Genomic DNA, 27,080 nt, shown 5'->3' with positions numbered 1-27,080 from the left:
CTGAAGTTCAGGAGGTTGGAAACTGAATTTCGAAGCGCGAACTTTGACTCACCTTGTTGATCTGTCGTTGAAGTTTCGTGATCGTCGCTCGATCCCGTTGCGCAGCGAGCCGTTCCGCTTGTAACGCTTGCTCCAGTTCCTGTACCCGTTCTTCCAAGCTTTCCTGCAACGGCGAAGGATTTTTCATGAATAATTCGTATTTGAGTATGCTTTTGAATTGCATTAATTAGAAGCAATTGAATAGTATTAATTAGAGACAATTATTTGTTAGAAATGAGGATTTAAGTGTGTGAACAGTAATTTTATGAACATTATTTAATCAATGCTTACGTCGATTTTTATTGATACCGTCACAGGAATTCGTTTCCTAATTGCTTATTTTTAAATCTCTAATTTTCAAGATCTAAACGAACGAACATCAATTATTTTAGAAACAATAGTGTAAATTAGAAATAAATGTCCGTAAACCTAGTCTTAACGAAAACAGTTTCCAAATGTGCTACAACGATTTTATATTCTTCGATGCAACGTTTATCTGCGGTTAGAAGCGCGTGAAGCGGCCGAAACGTCTCTGGCGCGGCCAGCATTGCTCGGTTTCGGGAATTCGAATCGGCCTTCCGCGTTCTCGTAATCTCTGAGGTACACAGAACGGTGCGATCTCCCGAGGAACTTTAAGCCGCTGTTAAGGCAGCTTAAAACTCGAGCAACAGGAATTACTGGGGGAATATCCCGCTGAAAGTTACAGGGAAAGTTTCGGGTCCCGTTGCGTTCGCGGCCGCGAAACTTAATTGAGAAACGGCCGGCCGTAAGCTTCCGATCTATGCGTGATTCAGAATCGAACCCACAGACCGAGCACGACTGTTTGCTGAGATAACTTGGCAGAACTCAGATAACGCACGAGTTCTCGAATAGTTGAAGCTTCTGACTTCGTAAGTGACTTCATTCACGCAAACCAAAGACATCCAACTTTAAACTGTCAACCCCGGATTCCAAAATTTTCTTATTAGAATATGAATTTCTTACCCTTCTCGTGAATGATCAAATTTGATATAAGTACAAAACAAAGATTAAATATCCTGTCAACTATAATGAAATCAATGATGCGACAACTACATTATTTAAATAAGTTCGACTGTGTCGAATGAAACACCTATCCGACGCAGAACACGAATGCAACACAAACACGACTGTTTCCATTCGCACACATGTGATCCGTGAAAGCAGTTTTACAAGCTTTCTTGTTTCAATTACATAAAAGATTTCATAAACCCCGTGGCGCAGTACGCACGAAAAAGAAGCATTCATTTAGAAACGTACATAATTGAAGTAAAAATCATGATGAATGGGATTTTTCACCGGGCCATTATCACGATATGCTTTCTTTATGAAGCAGTGACTTATTGCCAAGTAAGAATGAGAGAGCAAGATCTTCTACGGAAAGTATTCATATGCAAAGTAGCAGAAGGTTCGGCGAACAGCGGAATGGTTGCTCGTGTTTCCCCGACTGTAATTCGAATTCCTGTCCAATTTACGTCTTCGGCTAGGTATTTCCGATTATCAGAAGCGTTCATTGAATCCGTTCGAGCGGAATGGTAATGAGTGCCGGTCTACCCGCGAGGGCTGTTGGTCGCGATTTGACCATAAGTATCGGTGCAATCCATTAGATTCGAGGCGGCGCCGACGGTTTCAGGGGTCCTCGAGGCAGCCGACGACGCCTCGGCTCCACGCGGGGGATGATTCGTATGCGGGGGCACGTAGCTGCAATTCACCCTTTCTAACCCCTCGGCGAGTCCACGTTTTAGTACTCCAGGCCGATCCACGAGTACGGCCGGCTATTGTTTGTCGCGCGCGTACCGAATTATACCGGGTGTCGCTCCAGCTAACCGCATCCACTGACCACCCCATGTTCCAACAATTTTCAAACGAGATTTATTAAATATTAGTCCGAACAGCTGTGAAAATTTTAACTTTCAATACGACCGGGTATCGTTGGTCGCTCGTGTTGAATTATACCGGCCGCGACTTCTGCTGCCCGCATTCATCAACCACCCCCTGTTCCAGCAATTTCGAAACGGGATTTGTTAAATATTAATCCGAGCAGCTGTGGAAATTGTAACTCTCAATGCGACCGGGTATCGTTGGTTGCCGGTGTTGAATTACACTAGGTGCGATTTCTGTTAACCGCATTCATCGACCAACCTTCGTTCTAACAATTTCGAAAAGGAATTTATTCGGTGTTAGACTGAATAGTCGTGAATATTGTAATTCGAGTAAATAGCGATAGTGAGATTATATAGATTTTTGGTTGAATAAAATTATAGTATCATTAATTGGAATATTCCGGAATATTATGGAACTGGAAGACAGTAAGTTCGAGATATTCTTAGGATGAAGGGAGCTATAAATTTGTTGTTGGAAAAGGAAAAGCTGAAAGAAACTGAATATATTACACGTTTGGCAAGGTTTTCTTTTTTTTCGCAATTAATTCGTAACACACACTGTATAAAGACGCAAGGCGTCTCCGGCGAGTCAGCGTATGCTTGTAAATCTGTATTAAAGGGTTCCCAGAATGACCATGGCTGACATTATCGGGAAAGTATTGGTTTTCCTTGGATTAATGGCGCGCTCTACGTCGTGAATAATTATGAGCCCGTCGGAGCTGAACAAACAAGAGAAGATTTAGAGCTTGCGCACCCTTAACGTATATTTCTGCGAGATCCAAAATGTACGTTATTTCCTCCCTCTGCAACGATAAAAATTTCTATGTTTCCCAGACAAATTAAAATATCTACTCACATACACCAACTATCAAATATCTGCTTCAAAAATAATATTCGCATCTTGCTTCCGAACTTTACCCCTTTAAGAAATCCTACTGCTTCTTTACGTCACTATGATACAATATCCCTCTCCAACGTTTTCATTTCCAACAAGAAATAACAATGTCGTTTCGTTAATGATTAATTAAACCGTTGCCGAAGGATGCCTGTTACCGAGTATCGTGCGTCCAAGAAAGGTGGTCCCGTGAAATTATAACAAGCTGTCCGTGTACACACGACTAGCTCTTGTCTTACGCGACCCTTCGGCGATGGACGAAAGGGGACGAGCGTCACTGTGCACGGGATCCATTCGAAGACCCATAGAATTAGTACGGGGACTTCCGGGACGTCATTTAAAGTACAGAACCGTCGCGATGAGCCCACTCTATATGCAGAGATTCCGTTAAATTGCAAACGCCCATTTTCCAGCGGAAGGGAGGTGAACGAGAACAAGGGTAAGGCACCGGTCCGCGTCGCCCCCGAGTAATCAGACGGTTAACTCGATCCAGGGAACGTTTACGGGACGACAGCTCGAGCCGATTTTCTTATGCCCCGGAGAAAACCTCGTGCACTACCATCCTCTCCCTCCGTCTACCACATTCTCTCTTACTCATCTCCGCGGGGAACGTTAATTTCGACGGAATGAATTTATTCGATTTACCTGACGAAAAGATTAAATCTCGCTTGAAGACGCATTAACCGTTGCAGTTCGGGGTCGATCGATTCGCAATGAGAACGATCCCTATCGCAGATCTCTTCCTCGTGACCCCGATTGCTTCTTTTGGGGGAAGAAAGTTCCGTGGCAGACGTGATTTATGCGATTTTTACTCGTTCCGATTATCCACGCGTCGGGCCTCACGAGAACATTTCGAGTCCGAGGCTGGATGTGGAACTTCCGGGAAGAACGGGAGGAGGAATTTGTTAATTGAAACATGAAATGATTAATTAGTTTGCCGTGTGATTTTCTTTGCGACCAAGTTCGATCTGATTTTAATATCAATAATTAGATATCGGAATATGTTTCGTTTATCCGAAGTATGTATTAACTTTGAAGGTGAAATGTTAAAAATAGCAAAATAGATTTTTGCATGTGCAACATGGAACATTGATTTTTATTCAATTAATCTGGAAATTTGATCTCACTTGTCGTTATAGTATTAACGGTTTATTCTATTATAACTTGTATTATATTTTACGTAGTTATATATTTATTTAAGAGTCTATCCACTATTAAAAAATATTTTATTAAATGCTGGTTATAGTGCAATATTCAACGTGCATAGGACTCAAGAAGCAAATTTCGCAGGAAGTATTCAATCAAAGACACGAAACTTTCAAGAAGTACAAAGAAAAGAATTTCCAATTGAATAATAAATTAACTATTTATATTATTGTGATTTGTATTATATTACATTCACTTATCTATTTATTTGAAAGTCCATCTGCCATATGTAAAAATATTTTATTAAATGCTCCTTAGAATGTGACGCACAGCGTGCACAGGGCTTAAAGGAGAGAATCTCTCGAAGAGAAGTAACGAATTGTTGTTATAAATAACGTTGCAGCAGCGGCTAGGGGATAAACGAAGGTTCGGCCGAGCGTCCACTAGGTTTCGCGTTTTCCGCCGGATCCGAGAAATATTCCGCGAATGCGCCGGTGAATTATAGTAGCTTGTCAACCGTGGCGATAATAAATCGCCACGGTGTACGCGCATTAAAGACCGCACTGGGAGCATTAAAAGGGCGACGCTGGATCCTCGGACAGTCGGACGATCAGCATTCCGGATACACACCGCCGCTCTTTGATACCATAATTGCCGTAATTGCGGCCGACTCTCTTGCCTTCCTCCTATTCCACGCTACTTTGTAACTAAATCGTAACCTGGAATCGTTATCGGGCAGGGTCGCCGACTCGCCGGGCTCGCACGCGTAATATTATAATTACCCAGCCATTAATTGAGCTGAATTATTCGATCGAAGCAGCGATTAGCATGGGTTCATTGAAACCCGGAACACGATCATCCCAATTGTTTTTGTTGAACAGATACTCGCTGAAAATAAAAATGTACAAGGATGGTAACTAGTAAAACTAGGGATCTAGTAAAACTAAAAAATTGCTCTAGTTGGTTGGTCTATAATTATTATCCAGTTCTATTTTAGATTTAGATATTCAGTATTAGACTTTTTTTACCTACTTCTCATCAGTAATTTTATTTTTAATTTGATTGGAAACATCTTTAAGGAATGTTACGTTTAAACTTTTAGAAAATATTGTTGAACACTTAGTTATTCTAATATATAATGTATTTTATAATACAACTACTTATGGGAGTACAACGAGAAGATAATCGTTTTACAGCAAATACTACTGGTAAAATAAGGCAAAATAGGTTAATCACCTCCGAAAATAATTAATATGGCTTCAGTGCATTGCACAAAATTAAATTCAAGTATTCCATTTAATATTCTAACTCCTTTTCTCCAGAACAGACATTTCACATGGAAAAAATCCCAATGGTCGCTGTGAGCTTCTGAAAATCATTACTTTACGCGTAGCTTACTGAAATTCCATCAAGCATCCCGAAGTGTATTGAAAAATGAATCAGTAAGGGCAGTTTTTGCGAAGAGGAAAGTTCAAAGAAAACTTCTGATCGAGTAAAAACAAGCCGGTTCGCCGGTGTTCGGAGGCAATTCGTTCGTAGCGGCTCCGCGTATGATTCAAAAGGAAATCCCGCAGAGGAGAGGAAAGGCTTTTCGCGTTCTTGATCGTTCGATTTTCATTAGCCTCGGCTGAAGGGTGAAACGCGGGTTTTATCAGAGCGCGAGGTTTTCGCTTTGGGGGCGGCGCGCTTTAAAGGCGCGACCGTGTGCCGCGGAAATTAAAAACACATGTCGCAGACACAAATGCCCCTTTGATTTCGTGCGTTCGTGCCTTGCATCTGCCGCGCTCTCTGCCTAATAATTCATCGTAAAACGTTAGAACGAACGAGCGTGTCGCGCCTGGAACGGGAAAACAATTTGTTAGTTGCATAATCGTGCGATACACGATGCTCGTGCCTAGGACATATGGTTGACTAATTCTGCTACCTAACGTGACAGTGCATATGTCAAAATTATATCAATACTCGAATAGAGACAATATTTAAGTACCAAAATTTATAAATACTGATTTTATAGAAAATATTTAATCTAACTAAAATATTAGATACTTCTATGATCTACCGATGGTATCATGAAAAAGTGAAATTTATCAAAATTAATCTCGACTTCATTTAAATTTTGAATGATGCTACATTTTACCAAAATACTAAAGCAATAAAAAATCTATAAGAATCCGTATAATAAATCAAATTAGCCATAATCATTAGCTTCTGCGCGCGAATCAGAGGATATTAATGGCCCAGCCAAGCGGATCGTGCGACGAGATGCCAAAGAACGGTGTACACAGTCGCTTCAAGACGTTTCGTCGTGAAATTCCGCTCCACTTAGTCTTCCGAGTGTTTCAAGCAATATGTATAAATGATTCGTAAATCCTCGAAGTTCATTAAGATTTATGGGAACACGTTTCGGAGGAGGATGCGGGAGGTTGTATCTGTGCGGTTGCCGAGAGTGAACAGGGATAGATGGAGGAAACGAAGGAGAGAGGAAGAGAGCGAGAGACATCTTAGCCCGGGGCGGTCGCATTTAAAGGCACGAATGCTTCACACGTATTTCGACACCAAAGAGCCGTTGTCGTCTTTGGGGTAAGTCTCTTTGGCGTAAGTGGCTGCCGCATGGCAAAGGACACCCTTGCTTACGGCCACGACCTCTTACGTATGCAAAGCGATCATATTTCGCGCTGAAAGTCTATTAAATCTCTTTACCCGCCGCTATCAAGCTGTAATTTGGAAGTCACTCACACGAGGAAGAAACAGTGTTTCGTGTCATTTGTGCACTTGATGCTTCCATGTTGGATTTGCAGCTGTGTTTACGCATTTCGAAGGAATTGCCACTAGCAAAAACTATTATATTGGCCAAAAGGTTCACCAAAATTTCGAAGTCACTTGTACGAGGAAGAAACATTGTGTTGCTTCATTTATGCACTTGATGCTTCCACGATGCTTCTGCAATTGTACTTACGCATTTCGAGGAATTACCTCTATTAAAAAGTATTATGTCGGCCATAAGGCCTTGTTTTATTTTTTAATGTGGAGTTCACGTTCTAATATACTAATGAATATTGTAAGTATGTAAAATAAAAAACAATAGAATGTTTTTGAATGAAATGTGCAACGCATAGTTCGATGAAGCTTACGGTAGTGAAATATCTCTTAGAATTTCAATTAAAAATTCAACGAGGCTTTTTGGCCAGCTTAATGTTTAATTGTATTAAATACTTCTTATAATTATATTCATGTTGTGTATGTATATATATATATATATATATATATATATATATATATGTATTAATACTCAAAGGTATTTAGTTTGTACGAATACATGTCTCTCAGTATCCGTGTCGAATGTAAATTACATTCAGACACGTCGTTTCTAACAAAAAACTGAAGCAATTTTGAACTTAATGTGCGGTTTTTTTCATCGCGTGCAGGATCGTCAGAGAATATCAATTTTCCTCGCTTGTCAGACTTATGATCATTAAATGTCGAAGGATTATTTTCGCAATAACTTATAAATACCGTGCAGGGAAATTGAATCGATAACTGCGTAATACTGTAACAATTAGCTTCCTGTAACCTTGTTAAAGTCTATAACCGGTAATCGGCTCGCATGCTACTTTAATATTAATCATCTGTGGCGCTGAACAAACGTAATTATTACTATTACAGGTACGTTGCATAGCGCGAATGGAATGGCGGACGACGCGAATTGCTTCATAACCATCGATGTGCAATGCCGACTACCGCTTTCTACAGAACAATGCGACATCACCACTGTTATTTAGAGTGAACCGGAAGAACGGGTCCGCTTGCGCTCTATTAATATTAATTAGCATTCTGGAGGTATGCGGACGATTCATTTCTCCAAATGTGTAAGTGCGTTTTGTAACACTGCATGTTAAACTTGCATCGTGTTTAAGTGTTACTAACATACCATATGCATCGAGAGAAGAATGAAAAAGAATGCTCTGAATATCAAATTCAACATACTGTTCTCAAAGTTACGCGTTACTTAAAAATATTGAGAAAACCTGAAATATTTGATTATAAAAATTAATGTAAATATTCCTCTCGAATATACAGTGTTAAATCTATGGTTCAGAGAAATGTAATTTTTTTATTTTTAACAAAGATTGATGTATTTTTGAGAGTCCAAGAATAGTGTGAATTTAAATACATTACATTCGATGCTAATGTTTAATATTTACGTTTGTTACATTTAATAAATAATGTTTGGTGTATATTTGTGCGAGGTTTGCACGCATAAAATATTGTAACGAAGATTTAACGATGCTTACGCTAGTGAAAGAGAGGAGGCACCGTTACAAAGTTTCGGACACGGTCAGGATTAAAGTTAGATCGAACCCGATGCTGAACCGACATTAGCCAGGAAATATCAAGCGCCGTACGTTGAGTAATAAGCGAAATAGCAAACGATCGCCGGTTACAGCAGGCGTCTGTTCCAAATTTACTCGAAACGCGCGAACTTTGTCGGCACGTACAGAAAGTGTGCACGCGTTCTACATGCACGAACACGCTCGGCTCGTTTGTATGTAAACTACTTACAAGATCGAGTAACGCTCGGCATCCGCGTCAAGCGAAACGCGACACGTGCTCGTTCATGTCAGCATAATGCGAGAGTTTCTCTGTCGGCATCGAAGAAATGTGACGATCAGCAGGTAATTGTGTCAACCAGAAACGGAGTTCCATTAACATACACAGCCACCGATGGAACTTGCTACAAGCTATTTCGAACGTATGTTTGTACAATTTCAAATCAATTGTCTTTGAGAAGTACTACACTTTCTAAGAAAACATTACTAACAGCTGAACAACATCGAGAGATTCGAACGTAACGAACTTTGCACTTGAACTGAAAATTTCAATTAGAAAGCTTAAAATGGCAAGATTCAAGTTCAGAACGATATCGAATCCCAATCAGTAGAACCTGAGTTAGACATACAAATCTGAATCACGTTTGAAAATTTAAATTTGACAGTTTCGAATTAAAAAATTCAAATTCAAAAGAATATTAAACCAAAATTAGATGAATGTAGAACCGAAAGACTCCGCTTGGACAGTCGAGAATTGACAAACTAAAATTAAATCAACTTGAATCGGAGGATACAAAGGTCCAAGCTTGACATGATTAGATCCAGAGATCCAAGCCTGAGAATGTAAATGGGATTAGACAATTTAACGAGGATCAAAATGAAAAAGAATGTCCCTTATTCTGGTCGTCCAGAACGGACACAGCGTTGTTTAAGTTGGGATCACACGGACAGAAATCCTCTCTAACGTTCTACACGCGGTCGTAACTTTGATCCTGATTAGCGTTGCCGCCCCTCCGTAACGAGAGCTTGCTTTTAGGGCTATCGAAAATCTCACAAAAGGGGGGCCAACCGTGCGCGTGTCCCACGTAGAATATACACGGAAGAAGAAATGGGGCTTTAGATGTTGTCACGTCCAGCTGAGCTTTTCGACCCGATAATTAGGTGGTAAAAAGGACGGGGTACGGGGGATGCGACAAATCAGGTGGAAAACAATGTACTTCAAAGGCCTCTTGCTCGTTATACGCTCTTGTTCGGGGACTTCCTTGTCGGATGCTGAGGCAGCAGTCCCTAAAGCTGTATGAAATACGATTTGGTAGGAGATTCAAGGAAATCATTCTAAATAATATTTTTAATCTTTACTCGAGAGGCGACTCTCGTTGGTTTAATGTAGCAAACTTACAAAGTTGAACATTTCATATTCAGTTCTGTGTAATTGATTAATATATAAAGTATTGAAATAAAATAGTTTCGTTCCTTAATTTATACGTGATTTATCTTTAAGGTGGTCCTAGAAGATGTTTATACTTCATTAGAAAATGTCGGATATTTCTAGTGAAACAATTTCCAGTGCAAAGGGTTAAACGTTTGTATATTCTGCATACTAATATATACTGAGAAAATACAAGTTTCCGAACTAATAGAGTTCTAGTTCTTTTTATTTTCTGTCCTGTTCGACGAAAACCGCAGGGTTTTCCAAAAATACGTTAGTTCCCATAAAGTATCTTTAGCATAACATCGGCACCCTCGAAGAGGATCCTTAATGGAAACGAACAACCGTTATACGGATATAAATATACTCTCTGACACAGTAGGGCCCATCTGTCGTTTCACGAAAATTACATAGAGATAATATTGAAACTATTAAGGGGAAAACATTTCTGGAGATAGTTCCGAGCAAAATATTCGAAAAGTGAGGATCTCTAGAATTTGTACATACAACGTTGCCTACCAGAAATTTAATAAATATTTCAATATTAAAAAAGTACTGAACAGTAACGATATTTAGATAACTTTAAAACAAAGTTTCATCAATTACGAAGAAAAGATTCTGTTATAGAATTTTTTGATTTAGCATGAATTAAACTCGAGATTAGCTAGTCTGAAAGCTAACCACAGAATTTGCTTAATTTCAATGTCTCCAATGCAGCCGAGGTTCACGCGAAGCGTTAGAATATCTGATCCGAAAAGCTCAGCCACGAGGGCGACGACGAGTTAAGCTCTGATACAGTGTATTAAGTTCCTCGGATATCTCGCGGGCTTCCACAAGCTTCGCATACTGAGGACACGGGAACCGGCGTGCAAAATTATGCAGGAAATATGTACAAGACGTCCTGGTATATTGCTCGAACCAGCTAAACAACATCTTGCTGCGGATTGCGACTTATATAACCAAGGATTCTATCGGAACTTTTGAATATATACGATTGAGAGAGCAGAAATTTGCACAAAAATGGAAGACATTTCATTCTGAATGAAAAGAAATTTCATTTGAATATTATTTTATTTGACCATTCTTTAGTATTTCTTTTACTAAGAGATATTCTCTGAAATTAATTTTGAAATTAGATGTCTTTGTCAGTATATACCGGCAATAAAATGGCAAGTTACTGTTAGATAGGATCTCTACAAAGTTATGCAGCAATAAAACACAATTGGACGTATTGTTACACGCATACTATACGAACAAAGAAGCAATATCAGTTTCGATGTTTCCTTATCCCCAACAATGCGATTCAGTCTTGGTTTCACTGCTGCTATAATCGCGTCGTACAATTCTTGATGGTTCCCAGTTAAAGCGTGCTGCAGTCAAAGGATTAAAGCATAACTAGGTTTACTGCTCCACTATATCATTACTTCCAAGTATACCGTGACGTCCAAGAGGATTTAGAGCGATACGGGGGCCAGTTCAATTTGAAGTGTCACGAGCGCACGAAGTTCGTCGACTTTTTATTAAAATCCTGGACCGGTCTTCAAGAAGAGCGTAGCGAGCAAGAGTCAGCAAGATACAAAGAGGTCAACGAACGAATCTTCCATACATGATTTTCCGGTAAGTGCTCTTGTTCGCCGATCGATCGCTCGCAATTCGTTTACTCCGTATAAATCTCCATCCGCTTGAAAGCATCGTGCTCGCCCAGGGGACCGGAAGTGAGGCGATTTTGTCACATTTTGATCGCTAGATAGCATTAAAATCAATCCACTGTGATGGCAAAAAATTGAACCCCGATAAAAATGAAATGAAGCCTCACGAAGGTTCGTAGTTCGTTAATTCACTCGCGCACAACGAAAATCATAGAAATTTCAAATTTCTTTATTCTCTCGTTGGGTGTGCTTAGAAATTTGATGTATAGAATGATCGTAATATAATATTATTATTGTGAAAATTGTTAATTAAAATAATGATAATACACGTGGCAATGTTAAAATTTAAATGAATATTCCAATCATTTGGCCACATAATTTTTACTAAACAGAAGTTTGAATTGTCAATAGGCAATTGTCTGTTGAATAAAATTCATTATGCAGTGTTTAAAAGTATTCTTAAATCATTAACCACTTATTGATCCAGGTTAACTCGGGATAATAATTTCGGTGTTTTGATGGCTAACGTTATCCGTATTACGGTTGATTTTACTCGTTTTCGTGAATATATTTTACGTGGTATATTCAGATACTAAAACGCATGAGTAAAACAGCGCACCTTAAACGAAACAACAACAAATGAACAACGTCAAGGAAACAAAGTTAAAGCAGCACTAATAAAACCGAGCAGCGAGGAAGCGTGATTTCATAAATAACTAAAATGAAATTCGAGGGCTCTAGTAAGTGAAGATAACAACGTGTCGATATAGGTTATATACCGTGGAAAGGAGCGCTATAAGGCTCGTGCCTATAAGTTTCGTACTATTACTTCTGGCGAGTATACGGCGGGGTAATAAAATGCAATATAACACACCCTGGACGCGACTATGTGGGATCCCGTGCTATACACGATGGGAATACAGGACCACCTACGGGGCGAGCTGGAACTCGAGCAGCCAGAAAATAGTTTTCTTTCGAAGGAACAAGGGTAACGCGAAAGTACGCGGCATTCGTCATCTTTATCTGCGGAACTTTGTCATCCCACGATACGGATGAAACGGGCACGCGTGGTTACGCATAATTTCATAACTTCGTCTAACAAATCTATTGTAAATAATTAATGGCAGCTGTTTGGAAAATATAGACAATGAAACGACAAGAATAATTAAGAATGAAAAGATACAGTGGTCTCGAAAAATGGTATTGCATTCAACTGTGCAAGATTAACATTATTAACTATGCTATTGATTAAAATTTTATTACAACCTTCAGTATAATTATTTGATATTACAAGATAAGTAATTCCTAAAGCTCCAACGAAATAAAAGAAAAATGTATTGAAGTTCAGTAGAATCTCCAGAATAATGATAATAAACTCTCCTATGAATTAGAAGTAGTTTAAAATCTTCACTAATATCATTCAATATTACAAGATAAGTAATCCCTATGGTCCCAAGTAGATCAAACAAAAAATGCATCAGACTTTAGTAAAATCTTCAAAATACCGATAAACCCTACGTTCACACAAGAGTCGCGAGTTTCATACGCTAAACGTTAGAACGATTGCCATAAATAAAAAAGAACGTGACTCGGCGACGCGAAATACATCAGAGGAATGGTTATATCGGAACTCTTTTTCCCATTGGGCGTCATGTCTATTCGAAGCCGAGTGATGAACACGGACGAGGATTTTTCGATCGACGTGCCCCGTGCGGGCGTCGGTGATTTACATGGCAATAAACTAACGCCTTGGTGCGCCTCGAAAAAGCCTCGCTTTTGATTTATCCGCGCACTTTCGCGAAGTACTGGACTCCTGCCAGACCGGAAGGTCCATCTCGCCGGAAATCACGACCATAATTCAGTGCCACCGCGCGAGGAGGAGTGTCGAGGACCATGAAAACAGCCCCTTCAGCCGGGGGCCGGGTAGCGTGTCCTGCCGGTCAGGGAATTTGCATAAAACGGGCCGGCGGTTTTGCAAAATCAATTTGAACTTTTGCGGTCTCACCTTCGCCCCCCCCCCCCCGCCGCCCCTCGGCGACGACTCGTCCGCTTCCGGTCGTCTCTGAAGCTCTAACTTTATTACGTCCGAGAGAACGTCTGTTTGCGGAGCTCAGTAATAGACTCCAAGGCCTGAAAGGAACTCTCTCGCCGTCGAACCGCATAAAGCGAAATCCCCCCCCCCCCCCTCGTCTTCATCATTTCTGCCTTTTTCCTCTTCTTTTTTTTTGAAGACGGGAGTGTGAAGTTTTCAACATGGATTTCCATGGAATTCGAATTTAATGAATTTTAATAGACGTTCTCCGAATTAACGTGGCTGGTGGGACTGGGTTTGGGACGAAGCATCGAAGTACATGGTTGAAATTGGATTATGAAGTTCGGTACTTGAAATTTAAGTGAGACGTTTCCTTCTATTTTGTATTTAAACAATGTTGAGTAAACTGCATGTTTATGCATGAAGTGTACCTATGAAGTTTCGAAGCGTACGAAGCTGTGATATAAAATGTATGCCTTTGAAAAAGTTGTTGCGCTCGATCGGAAACGCGTAGAGTTTGAGGGGAAATATTTTGTTGTTTATTTTTGGCGCTCAGATATTCCATACGGATAGCGTGCACTATTCAAAAAAGAGAAGCGCCAGCGGTCAATTCGATCGAGTCTCCATATCCGGCGGGCAAAATGGAAAATCCGGATGATCGAGTCGTCGCTTTACCCATGAATGTTAGCTCTCGCAAGAAATCGCGTAGAATATATCAACCCTTTCTAGACGACGTTTCGTTTTATAAGGAAGTTGCGGGGAAGTCCCGGAGCGTCCTACGGGGGATTGAATCCTCCGGAGAACGCCACCGAAATTGAGAAGAAAGATGAAAGGTAGAAAGGGGTGGAAAGCTGATACGCAATGGGCAAAGGGAACCGAGAAGAATGGAGTGGAGGATATGAGGCGGTGCGCGCGTCGACGTAAAGCACGGTTACAAACAAATACGAGGCCTGGAGAAACGTTGTGTATGCATTTACGAAGAAATAATATTACTAAATTGATCAACAGAAAATTAACAACAATTAAAGAGCTTTGTAGCACTGTAAACGTTAAAATTGAAGATTCTGTTTTATCATTATCCTGCAGTATACAATTTCAGTGCAATTTTCCTTTCGTAAGTAGTCATCGATAATAGCAATCATCTCTGATACTGGTAATATCGAAAGATGGCATTATTATGATATAACTCCTGAAAAATTTGATGTTTGAGATTTACAACCTTTCCTACGAATACTCTATGATTTTTCAACTTGAGCAGTACAAAGAAGGAAAAATTTGATGAATTTTTATTCGAGTTGTTTATGTTGTTCTTCTAAGATTGAATATTTGAAATCTCAGATGAAAGATAAATGTTGTTTGAAAACTGGTGTGATAACGTAACAGTATATACAATGGAAAGAAAATAAACTTTTCATATAAATGAAATGAAAGTGGGTACATAACGCCACAGTTTCTATGTTAAGGAGGTAAAGGTAAATTGTTAATTCACAAACGTCAGCGGCAGCGCAGAAGAATGACCAAGTATATACAAATATCGTAGGGATTAAGTACGAGAGGCTCGTAGATGGTAAACATTAAAAAAGAATGAGAACGAGATACTTGGGAAACTGCTGTCTGTTTCGGCGAGAACTGACTTCCCTGAATGATGAGACACCGGGGAGAAAGCGGCAGGGAGGGTCGAAATAAAAAGAATCCAGAACAAAGAGACGAAACAGAAAAATAAAGATTGGCAAAAGTGCCTCTCCTGAATTTGGCATCTGCGTTTTATTGTCCCGTACCTATAGAATTCGAATACGCTCCGCGAGACAATACTCTTGGAGCTTTATTTCTCAGCGAGAGGCAAATAAAGTTTGATAATACTCTCCGTTTCGTTCTCCTGCAAAAACTCCACTTTGTAATGACGCTGCAATTTCTGGAGGACTTTCTTGCTAAGAACGGCGAACGGTATTTCTTGGAAATAACCGCGGGTAGTGGAATAGCTCCGTGAAATCACCGTGAAGACAGGATATAATTCAATATTTAAACTTGGTGAAAGGACGCTTCGAGAAATTCATGTCGTTTAATTTTCGTACGCCCAGAGAACTAAATAGTACCTTTGTAATTAAATATTTAACTATAATAATTTATTATTTCTGACTTGCCTAATTATAATTTATATATAATTTACTAATAAGCTTCTAACGTCGTATATCATATAATTCGTGTTACAATCATTGAAATATACATATCGTACTAATTCGAGTACACAATTATTCTCGATTTACAAGATTTGCAATAGAAAGGTTTACTAACGATAAATAAATACAAACTAATTAATTCGAGGAACCGGTATAACGGCGACTAACAACGAGGGGGGAAAGAAAGGAAAGAAAGAAAGAGCCAGACTGAATCCTTAACAAATCCCTCGGAATAAATCCTGGAATCCTTGAACTAAGAATCCGCGTACTTATTCCTCTCGTAAAATCGAGGAGACGAAGAGGACACCCTTTACAACGAGCTTTTATAAAGTTGTGGCTGAGTTTCGAAAGTGCTCCCGAGGGAATCGATTCTCGCAGACGTAACTCGAAGAACGAAAGGGAGAGTTTCGAACAGGGGAAAAAAGGGAAGAAAGAGAAGAGCGAAGGAAAGGCAAAAAACAGGCGGAAGCAAAGATTAGACGCACGCCGGGAAGAAAGGGGAGGTAAAAATCCTTCCCCTCGATACGCTCTTTCGACGGAGACATTTTAATTTACGTCCCCTTCGGCATGATATCGCATCGAATTCCATTTCCACGCGACGGTCTACCGTTCGTTCCATATTGTTATATCTTGGGATAAAGAAGGAAGGTCTTCGAAGTTCCCGATTATTCGAATAATGATCGCTGATACCTTCCTCTCTTCTCGGTCTGTTCGTCGTTAATTAATCCAACGGTTCTCAGGTTACCTATAAACTTGAAATATTCGATTGAAATATTTGAATTGAAAAAGGTAAACAAACAAGATGTAAGGAAATGACAACGTGATTGAATAAAAAAAGATCCGAAGGACTTAGCAGGATTAAAAGATATTTTAAATGGAACAGACTATCTTTAAAAAGCTAGGAAAAATCGATCGTTTGATGTTAAGATATCACGAATTAAATCTATAATTCATTTTTCAAATTTAATACTTGTTTTCATTATACATACGTATACTCGCCGGAAGCCTTATTTGTAACGAATAGAATTCCAGAAATAACATTCTAATTCGAGAAATAAAATTTGATTATTAAAACTGACTAGAACTCTTTAGATGATACTGAAGTAAATGCTAATTTTAAATGATTTGGGGAGAGTCGTCGGATTGTCACTCTCTAAATGAATAAAAGCCAATGAACAAACACGCGGCAGATGCACCGGAAATAAAATAAGGCGATAACGTATCGGCAGCGTAGATATGGCCGAGGTGGGAAGATAAATTATCTACATTTATACATACATTAAACACGGCCGGACTATATTTCACCGTTGTCAGTTTATCCGCGACACCTGCTACGCCGAATCCCTCTTATTTCGACGGGTATCAGAGTGCAGGACACCGCGGGTCCCGGGAATCTCCGGGATCGGAGAGATCGATAGCGCCAATAAAACGCCACTTTCGCCGCCATAAATCGAACAGGAGATCTTTTATTGCGGCCGCATGTATTTCCGCAGTAATCACTGATGGATGGATCAGATGCGACGATATATCGCCGTTAAATCTATGTTGTTTCATCCCGGTCCATACGTTACAATAATATTCAAAAATAGAACACCTTAAAGATCAGAGACAAAGATACTTCGAACACAGAATAAAATCAATTCGTCGCTCGGATTTAATATTCATGCAGCAGTCGAGTTTACTCATTTATTCAGAGATGAATACATCGCGAATTTTTAAACGTTTATGGAATATCTGAAAGTATAAGAATGAACAGAGTACAGAATGTATTAGAAAAAATATTTTCCGTCGTAATCATATTTTTGTAATTATTTCTAATTTTTGTAACCTTTTGCACTCGAACATTGTAACACTAAAACTACCAGACGGGTCAGTATCACCCATGCGCGTTGCTTTCTTTGTTCAATGATTAAAAAGATAACGGATGTATCTGAGAAATTATTAAAGAGATTAATTTAGCGATACGCAAATTGAATTTTAAATCAAATGAAGCCTCGATAGATGTATTCTTAGAGTTTCTATAGAGAAATCTCAAAAAGTCAATTCAACTGATCTGTAATTTCAGTTGTTAATATTGTAAAATATCTTCATAGCGAGACCAGTCAACTGCAAAGGATTAATTACTTATATTTTTCCAATGATTTAGTGCAGAGATAAGTTTTCATCCGGAAGAAATAGCAATATTCGATTGACATATCCGAACTTGTTTCACCGCGTGTATTCAACCCTCTTCACCGGCGGTTCAGAGACACCCTATACAGTTACAGGCGACACGAGAGTAAAACCGTCATATTACTTTCTCAACAACTCACCATTTATCGTTCCCTCGGCCCCGCGGAATCGTCTCGAGGAATAATTGACTTGGCGGCGAGTTAGACGTTCGTTTGAAAGTGCTCGTGGGGGTGCACCTTTAAGATCGAAGTCTGGGCGACGGAGAATGAAGAACAATGGGGGAAGGATGAACGGGTATGAGAGCGGTTTAGGGTGAGGGGGTCGGGTTCGAGCTTGTGTCATGGGTTCTCGGGCTTCTTGGGAGGAGGCCTGCCGGGAGATAGAAGGGTGAAGGAGCTCGAAGGGAGGCTAATAGAAATGAAGAGGTGGCCCGACGTCGAGGCATAAAGCCGTAAACCGTACAGGTGCTATTCGTCGACGATGGTTTTAAGAGTGTCAAATGAACTGACGATCGATCCACGCGGATTTGCGCCGCCCCGTTGATGGGAATTAGAAAGTGAAGTTTATTGTTTGCCGGCTTCGATGAACGATCAAAGGAACCTCGATTTGACCGAGTCCTCGCGAACATGACCGCAGCGAGAATTTTTAAGGTTTTATATAATATTACGTAATATTAGTTAGGTAGTTGTATACTATTAATATTATATAACATTGATTTTGTATAAATGATTACTAATGTTTTGGTATGACGGTTCTTAGGTTAGTTTATTATCTACTTGCTTGCGTAGCGAAATATTTCTCTTTGATATCTTCTTGTTGTAATTGTTTTCAAGCGATTTGGAACAATGTGTTAATCCGTCGGTTGAGGAACAGGTATTAATATTTATGATTCTCTGATGAATTCACTGATGTAATATATGAAAAGTTAGTGAAAATCATTTTTAAATTTGGAAGTTATTGTTGAGCCTTTAGGAAGAACCATCGAATTGGGAAATGAAGGATGTGTATACTTCATGATTCCCGAAAATGGTAAGTGAAGAAAGTTGTTTTAGTTTTCGACTATAGGCGGAGAGATATTATAAGCTTTAATTTGATCTACGATCCTGATTTTTCCCGGTTTCTGGAGAGGCGACGCGATAAATCAATTCGAGGATGGGTCTATGCCTGAAACGATGGCGGCGAGTATAAATTCTGATTTCTTAAAAAAGTAGCGAGTTTTGTCCCATGAATAAAATATGCTCACGGTCGCATAGACTTTTCTCGTCAGTTTTTACGCAAGAGAAGCTCAATTTGTTCGCATCCTTCTTCCTCTTGCCGTCCAATAAATAGACGTGTAAGCCTGCGCGGAAGAAGAATTGTGATTTAAATTTCAACCACAAATTATTTTCAATGAAGATTGTCTAGAAACGATGGAAGAGGAAATACGGAGCTTTAAATCTCCTTAAGGGGTTTCAAAGCCGTCGATAAAAGGTAGAAGTTCTCAAAGGAATGCCTGGTATTCGAAATAATGCCATGAATTCACAACGAATCGACGGAAGAAGAGAACAATACCCCGAACAGGGGAGACACGGCTGTACGGTCCGCGTTTCACCGATATTTATTGTTTATTTGCCCGAATTCCGTCTTGAGATTGATTCTTCAGACGTTCAACAACTGCAGAGTATTATCCCACTACAATATAAACAGCTTTACTATCGTCTACCAATATTTATATACCAATATCAATTCAATCGATAAGAAAACAATTCTGTATCAATAAAATAAACAAGAACATGTTATATTCCTGGCAAAATTCAATTTACCTTTGCCATATATTCGGGGAACCATCACTTTTCATCAAGCTTTAAGAGACTATTCCAAGCTTAGTTCTTCTATCTCACTAATACAAATTGAATCCATAAGAAAACAAGTCTGTACCAATCAAAGAAAAAACCCATATTATGCTCCTTCCAAAATCCACTGTTTTATATCATATATTCGAAGAATACCGTAACCATGACTTTTCATCAAACTCCGAAAGACAATTCCAAGCTTGGTTCTTTTATCATACACTAAAAGGATATTTCGAATTGATCCCATCACTCTCAAAATATTGGCTGAGCAGTTAACTTCCGTTGTATCCGATCGGGGAAGCATTTACCGCGGGAATCACGAGTACAGCGAAAATCCGCCGCTCAGATTCGTCCACGGCAGAGCCGATGGACCGCGATTCCTTTTTATTTGCGCGTTTCGCGCAAAAATGACCGGGACATAAAAGATTTACGACTTCCTTCGGTTCCGGCGCCGCTCAGCGAGCTCCTCCAGCCCTACCCCCCGTTTTCCACGACCGGAGGGGATACGTCTGCCGCTTGTATGTCTCACAATTCTTCCGCGACCCCCGGCGATCCTTAAGTTATGCAGATTTCGGGGATCGCGTGGAAATTCCCACCGAAAATTGAAATTTCATCCTCCTTTGTCTCCCATCGAGGATCAGTCTCCATCCACGGGAAAGGCTCCCCCGAGATTACGTTTTGCGTGGGAAACAATCGTGCCGCGGCCTGGGACGCGCCTTGGCTTTCATTATCGGCGGGAAAAGGAGGCGGAAAAGAACAAAAAGAAAGGAAAGGAGACACCACTTTCCTCCGTTGGGGAGCGGCCCGGAGTTATGAATATTTTGCTGCTTTGATCTACTCACGCTAATGCACGCCGTAGACGACAGAGGTGGATCAGCGTCGCGATGCGCGGTACGTACCTGAAAATCGGGGAAGAGGTGCGTTTACAGTGAAGCTTGTGTGAACCCAATGCATAGGTATATGTAGTTACGACTGCTATTCAGGGAATGTTCATTGAACCGAGCATTAACATTGTTTTGCTTAATATTTAAGATAAGAAAAAGTAGTTATGGGTATCTGTCCAGATGTAATCTAAATGGCACGAATTCAGTAATCGCTAAATTATCAATTAATTAATCAATAAAGATGTTTAAGTATATCTATTAAATAAATAATAAAACGAAGAACCGACGAAACCCAAATCACCGTAATCTCACGTTCAAACATGTAACGGCAGCACGGATTCAGTAATAAACGGATAAAAATGTTTATGTTAAGTACTTATACTCGTCAGAGAAATCACAAAAAAAAAAGATTCAACGAAACCCGAATCACCCTAATTCCACCTTCAAACACTTCCAACTCGAAACACACGTAGACGACAACATTCGATGCAACGCGCACAATTGGCACGAAAGTTTCTAGCAACTCCAGCGCTCCTCGGAGGCTCTTTTCCAGCAGCTTCGTCCTCAAGCCGGTCGTTCGTCTCCGAAAACATCGTGGCGCTTGTACACTGGGCGAGGACGAGAAACTCCTCGTCAATAATACACTCGGTTTAATCAAAGGGGGCATGTCAGATCGTCGGGAGAACGGCTCAATTTAGATCCGAGATTGGCCGTAGCGGCGGCATTTACAAGACGCGAGGAGAGCGACGCTTCTCGCCCCCTTAATGGAGAGGCAAGATAAGTTCTCGTCGGAACGAGCCTCGCAGGCACACGCCTCCACGATCCATCCCGGCCACCCCGTAGACGACGGAAAAGAAAACAACACAGACGCCGCTCGAGTTGCCCGAAAGGGTTAACCGAGTTTGGCCACGCGAAGGGTGGAAACGTTGACGGGCAACGACAGGGTTCTGACGGAGGACAACTACTCCTTGACCCTCTTCCTCGCCGACGTGCTCTGCCTAATCGCCCTTAAAGACTCCTACAGGAATGATGAATCGGTGGCTTAACGAGGGCCAACCCTCGGCTCTGGTCTCGAATGTATCGGTCATTGATTTTCAACCCTGAGTTCACGACGCTGGACGGACCTTGCATCTGATGTAACGGGGATCGTTCGACTGTTATTATCGTACGCTTAGGTAGCAGGGATTCGAGGAGTTGTCAGCTTGAAAAGGGGCGAGAAGTCGAGGTGAAGTTAGTCCTGAGTTCTTGCTGGATGTTCGTTAAGGAATTGCCAGTTTCCAATCCGTCGAGTTTAGTGATTGTGAATCGTGTATTCTGTGAAATACTATCTGGCAAATCTAGAGATTATGCTCGTAGCTTTGAATATATTGAGCTTAGTGATTGTAAATTGTAGATTTTGTGCAGTGCTTTCTATAACAGCAAATTTTTCGTTTGTTACTGTAGGACAGTAGTTCTTTTCAGAGAAAATATCCTGTTATTCAGATTGTTATTGGCACTATCTATCGTTGTTGAAACATCTTCGTGTAATTTGTATCTCCCCTCTTACTTAACTCGTTGAATAACGGTTGCTTTTTATTCGAATTTCTAAGTCGTAAAATAGTCGCTGCCTATCTCCAGCTTCATTTTCACAGAGACTGCCGCATTACTTTCTTTTTCAAACACTCGATTTAAATACAGAATGTGACGGTAATGTCACGGCAAGTAGCCGCGCGGGTCTCGACCAAGAAAGAAGAGACTGCGAGGCAGGAGAGTACATATTGATCTTCCATTTCCTGCGGCCGAACCGAGGGCCTCTGTCTTCGAATTGCGATACCCGGCGTACCGTATCCTCCCACGTTGCTCGCCGGAGGATGACGACGAGGCCTGCGTGGCTGCCTCGACTCTCAACTGAGTCCCACGAGGCAGCGATTACACGAATCGGTGATTCATAATCGGCGATTCGGTCTTCCTTCCTGAATGCAATCACGGCCGGGAGGCCGTCGTCCGTGAGGAAACAAGAAAAGAAAGTCCGAAGAATTTGTGGTCCATCGTGTTCGGTTGATTCTGACCCGCCATTTACATTCAATCGTCTGACGTAACGGATCATTCACAGGAGTTTTTGCGTACCTCGTGGAACACCGTCGAAGAACATTGTATATATTCTTCCACGACTATTCGATTCTCGTTTACGAGTTATGCATATTAATTATCGCAAAGATGTTTTAGGTGCTCTTTGTACTCATACATCGAAACTATACTTTCACATCGGTGTATAGCTTAAATGACAGTACGTTGCGATATATATTTCAGTTGATTTTCCGAGCTTTCCTTTGTTTTCTTTGTAGAACGCGACAGAAACGCGAACGGAAATTCTACATTTACTTTGTTCCAGATCTCGCGAGCCCATCAACGCAATTATTCTATTGAATAGACGACTGGCGACACAGAATGTCAGGCACTCTTCAGAATTGTCTTCACGGTTCATTCGGTATCCTATTCACGTAGTCTGCGAAGATCCCCGTATTTCATGCAGATGCACCCTGTATTAACATCTGGGACGTGGAAACAATGAGACCCTCCGGGCATTCAGACAATAAGACACCTGTTTCCGACCAATCAGACTGGTCTCCGATGCCAATCCCGACCCTCCTCGGATGAAATCAATAGGAGAAGACATGCTTATACACGCGTTTGCGGCCAATGAAAGCCGTTTCAATTCTAGTGCCCTCAGACTTGCTATTTAATACCCTTTCCGTATCAAGAGTCATGGGATTTGTTTAAGAGAAACGATGTTCATTCACTACAATCGCATTCGAACTGTAATGGAACCTCGGTAGATGTTTATAGAAACTCTTTCTGCAGCAACGTCTTCAATTCAAACATACAAAGTTCAATGAATGTACTACAAGTATCATTAAGTACTTTAACACTATGCTTACAGACATTTATTGTACGGTTTATTCTATTGTCCCTGGAAGAATAAATGTCCATTCAGATCGCAGAGATTAGAGACTTAAAAATCAAATATTAGTATACCAACTTATCATTTAGAAAACTAATTGTATAAATAATATTCTCAATATTCAACATACGTCAGATCGACGCGTTCCATAAACCTAGTCTCAATAATAATCACACTACTCCCACGTCTCGAACACGAACTCCAAAATATACTCATCAAATAAAAGACTAATCTCCTTCGCAACAGCCTTCAACGTGCTCCAACGAATCTAGCAATCCCAAATTTTATTCTCACTCTTAACCCACTACATTTTCTACTGTTAACCACGCTATGAGCCAGCATCCGGTAACGATCCGCGAAGATCGTAAAACTCGTTTAACCCTTCGCACTCGGGTGGTGACTCTCACTCATCACTTAATTTGATATAACAAAATTATAAAATTTTATATACAATATCAAATTTTGTATAATGCATCGATACATGAAATACTGAAACGAAACAGCTTTCTTATCAATTTATGTATGTTTCCTCATTACTTAGTTTCCAAGAATGTCGTCTATACCTCATTGGGAAATGTTGAGTACATCTAGTGAAAAAACTTTCGACTGCGAAGGGTTCAAGTTCCCAGTTTACCATGTTTTGTGCGTTGCTAGTCGCAACGGTCGTGTAAACAACCGCAGTTTACTAACTGCGATTCGCTGATCGGAGGGACGGCCCGGCGAACAGCGAGCGTTATTCAATTAGAGTGAATTGGACGAGCTTGACGGAGGAACGGGAATAGTCACCGGGCGAATTATTCTCCGGGAACCGGAGAAAAAGGAATTCCCGCTGATGCGGTAGGAAAGATGACTTCTTCGTTAGAAGAAAGGGAGTAGCGTGGCGGGCGACGTCGCGGGGAACTTTGATTTCGTGACATCAGCTCCTTCGCGCGAGTGGGAGTATTTCATTTGGTTAGATCAGGAGGGGCCGGCATAACCGCATTAGTCAAGCTGTCGTGCTTCGTTCGAGATCGCTTGTCAGCCGGGTCCTTTGACGGGGGGCTGCCGGCCGAACAATAATTTCATATCTCTGAAAGTGCCGGCCAATCTAGCGCGCATCGTTGCGCTCCGACGCCTTGCATTTCTGATGAATATCGATACCTTTCCTTTTTCCTCCCTCTATTCATGGCATCACGTATCCCCGACAGCGTCCGCTCGCGTCAATTGCGCTGGGACGCTCGGCTCGCTCGGCTCGCTTGCTCGCTTTCCCCCTTTCTCTAATACTGCATATCCGTGGATTTCGAATTCTAGGGAAGAATCACGGTACTCAATCATATAACTCGAACCATGATTCGTGATTATTTATTGACATTTCTGTGTTTTTGTTTCTTCCACCGAGCTTTCAGTTTGAATTTGATATTTGTGGTTCGATGACGTTATTAATCGCTTCGGCTTGTGGCGAAGATTTTAAACAGAATGAACAGGAATGTTACTATGTACGAATGTTGTATTATTATACTGCAAGGAATTTGTTTGTTGTTTCAATAAGTTATCAAAGTAGTTGTATAGGTTATAGTAGAGAAGGAAATCATAGGGAAAGGGGTTAACGGCGTCTATTCAATTATCTTTCACGGGCGTTTATTTATCGTTGCTATTTTATTTTTATTTTCAATATTTCTTTTGATTATCTATTTGTACAAGCTTTTTGTAAATGGAGCGTGAAAATTCTTAATTGATAGATCAGGTCTCGAAAGTACAATAGATTGTTGCGCGTTCGTATCGGTTTTTCGTGGAAACAGTGGTTGACGCGGAACAATCGGAGCAGGAAAGTGTGACCAGCACTTTAGAAAATTGTGATGAGTAACGAACCGCGGCGGCGGTGTGCCAAACGTCAGATTTTGTCGGTGACGAATTCGCCAGGACCTTTGTGCATCCATCAGCCGGGCTGCCAGATGAACAACAAAGGGAAAAATGCAGGGAGGAAAGATAATTGCGACGGGGTGGATGAAGCTGTGAGAAAATTCTGCTTGACCTCGCCCGTCTGCCACCAAGCGCGAGGAAAAGAAACAAATGACGGTCTAATGAAAACTGTCAAAATTCAGAACTCCGGAACGCGTTAATTAAAAATATAAAAAAGAAAGTATTTCACCGTGCAGCGCAATAAATCGCTCGTTATAATTTATTTATTAGACCTCGCGCAATTAGTAACACTTATCACATTAGAACGGACAATAACAAAATTAATACAGAAAGTTTATACAACAATCAGCATTCATCAAATTACCCATACAGTCAAAGCAATATTCTTAAAGAAACAGAAATTGAAAAGTCAAACAAGAATCTTTAACCTCTCCAAGGAGCCTACACACATATGTACATTTGATTGTAGTTTAACATTAACATCCGTCCAACGAACACTTGCTTGTTTTCGAATGTTTCTCATAACTATTCGAATAAACTAAATTATCTTTAAATTACTTGTATCAACTACTTTCTCTATAAATGTAAGCTAAATCCTCATTCCAAGTGAATTTATAGAAAATTTCATTTAAATGCAATTTCATTTTAAATTCACAAAATTAATTAAATCTTTATTCAATTAACTCCTTCTGACAAACCAAATTCTCTTTAAACTACCTTTACCTCCATCCATCTTCGTATCGTTCGATTCCTGTCAATTTAAATAAAATAAACTGTCATCGAATGAAAACGAAAATCATCTTCCTTCTCAAAAAGAACTCGGCCCCGAAGAGATTAAACGATTGCCCCCACGCAAACAGAAGCGAGAATGCGAGAAACCATTTCCCCCGAGTCGATTATTTTAGCCAACGTGCACCCTGAAACCCCAACGAATTTGTTCGATGAGCCGCGCACCGCGCGAAGCGTTCGTCGCGATAGAATTCCACTGTTCGCTGGCGCACGGCGCGTCGCGGTTCAATGGAGAAAGTCAGACGAACGATTTATCGTTGCGCGCCAAACCGTCAATCCGCTTGCGAGCGTGGAGCACGTATAATTGGGAGGACTATCGTCCCGGCCGTGTTTAGCTACCTTTTGTGGGATCAAGGTATTACCGCGAGCCGCGCTCCCGCGGCATTGTTATCCGGGCGCGCGGGGTTGCCTCCATTGTGATTCGCGAGCGCCCCAAACAGGAGCCAGGGGAACCTACCGAAAACGCCGGAAGTTACAGGGCTGGTGTTCGCTGTTAAATTTTAGCGCTCAATGAAACACCAGGTCCACCGAAAGAAATTTCATTCCTGGCGTAATTTCCTGTGAACGCTTCGACGGGAATTTCCTGGCGTCCTTACAACGGCGACGTTCGAAAGTAATTTTCTGTTTAACGCTTCGACGAGTTTGTTTTTTCTGGGGAAGATATTTCCCGGTAAACTTCCGCGTGGCTCGCGACAACGCCCTGTTTTCATTATGGAATTCGGTAGATCGGAGGTTTTGTATCAGTTTATTCGAGTGTTTTTCAACAAGTAATTTACGGTGGAATTTTTGGAATGGTTAATGTTTAACCATTTGTATTATAATGTCGTGTAAGGTTAATTAAAATTTCAAACGGAAGTTGGGAAACGTGTTATTTACCTTTTTTTTAAATGTAGGTTAAATAGCAATTGTGTATTGTCAATCGTTGGCTTTTAGAGTAAATGATATATAGGATATGTATCGAATTCTT

The 27,080-nt window shown here is 40.6% G+C and overlaps 1 protein-coding gene across 15 annotated transcripts in view; it reads right to left on the bottom strand.

The window, feature by feature from the left end:
- LOC116430874 (uncharacterized) overlaps positions 1-27,080 on the bottom strand; it is a 375,145-nt gene that overhangs the window by 90,969 nt on the left and 257,096 nt on the right. For 13 of the 15 annotated variants that reach the window (XR_012998703.1, XR_012998704.1, XM_076368027.1 and 10 more), the window contains 2 exons: positions 20,443-20,499; positions 53-163 (listed from right to left, as the gene is read on the bottom strand). Coding sequence is in view for 13 of the 15 variants with exons in the window: in XM_076368027.1 (XP_076224142.1) it covers positions 53-163; positions 20,443-20,499 (168 nt within the window). In the remaining 2 variants the exon portion in view is untranslated. The remainder of the gene's footprint in view (positions 1-52; positions 164-20,442; positions 20,500-27,080) is intronic. The other 2 variants (XM_076368035.1, XM_031985501.2) reach the window with 1 other exon arrangement.

Source organism: Nomia melanderi, chromosome 5, assembly GCF_051020985.1.
Source record: "Nomia melanderi isolate GNS246 chromosome 5, iyNomMela1, whole genome shotgun sequence".
Classification (NCBI taxonomy): Eukaryota; Metazoa; Arthropoda; class Insecta; order Hymenoptera; family Halictidae; genus Nomia; species Nomia melanderi.
The sequence above is the reverse complement of the archived record's forward strand: the minus strand, read 5'-3'. Positions and strand labels throughout refer to the sequence as shown.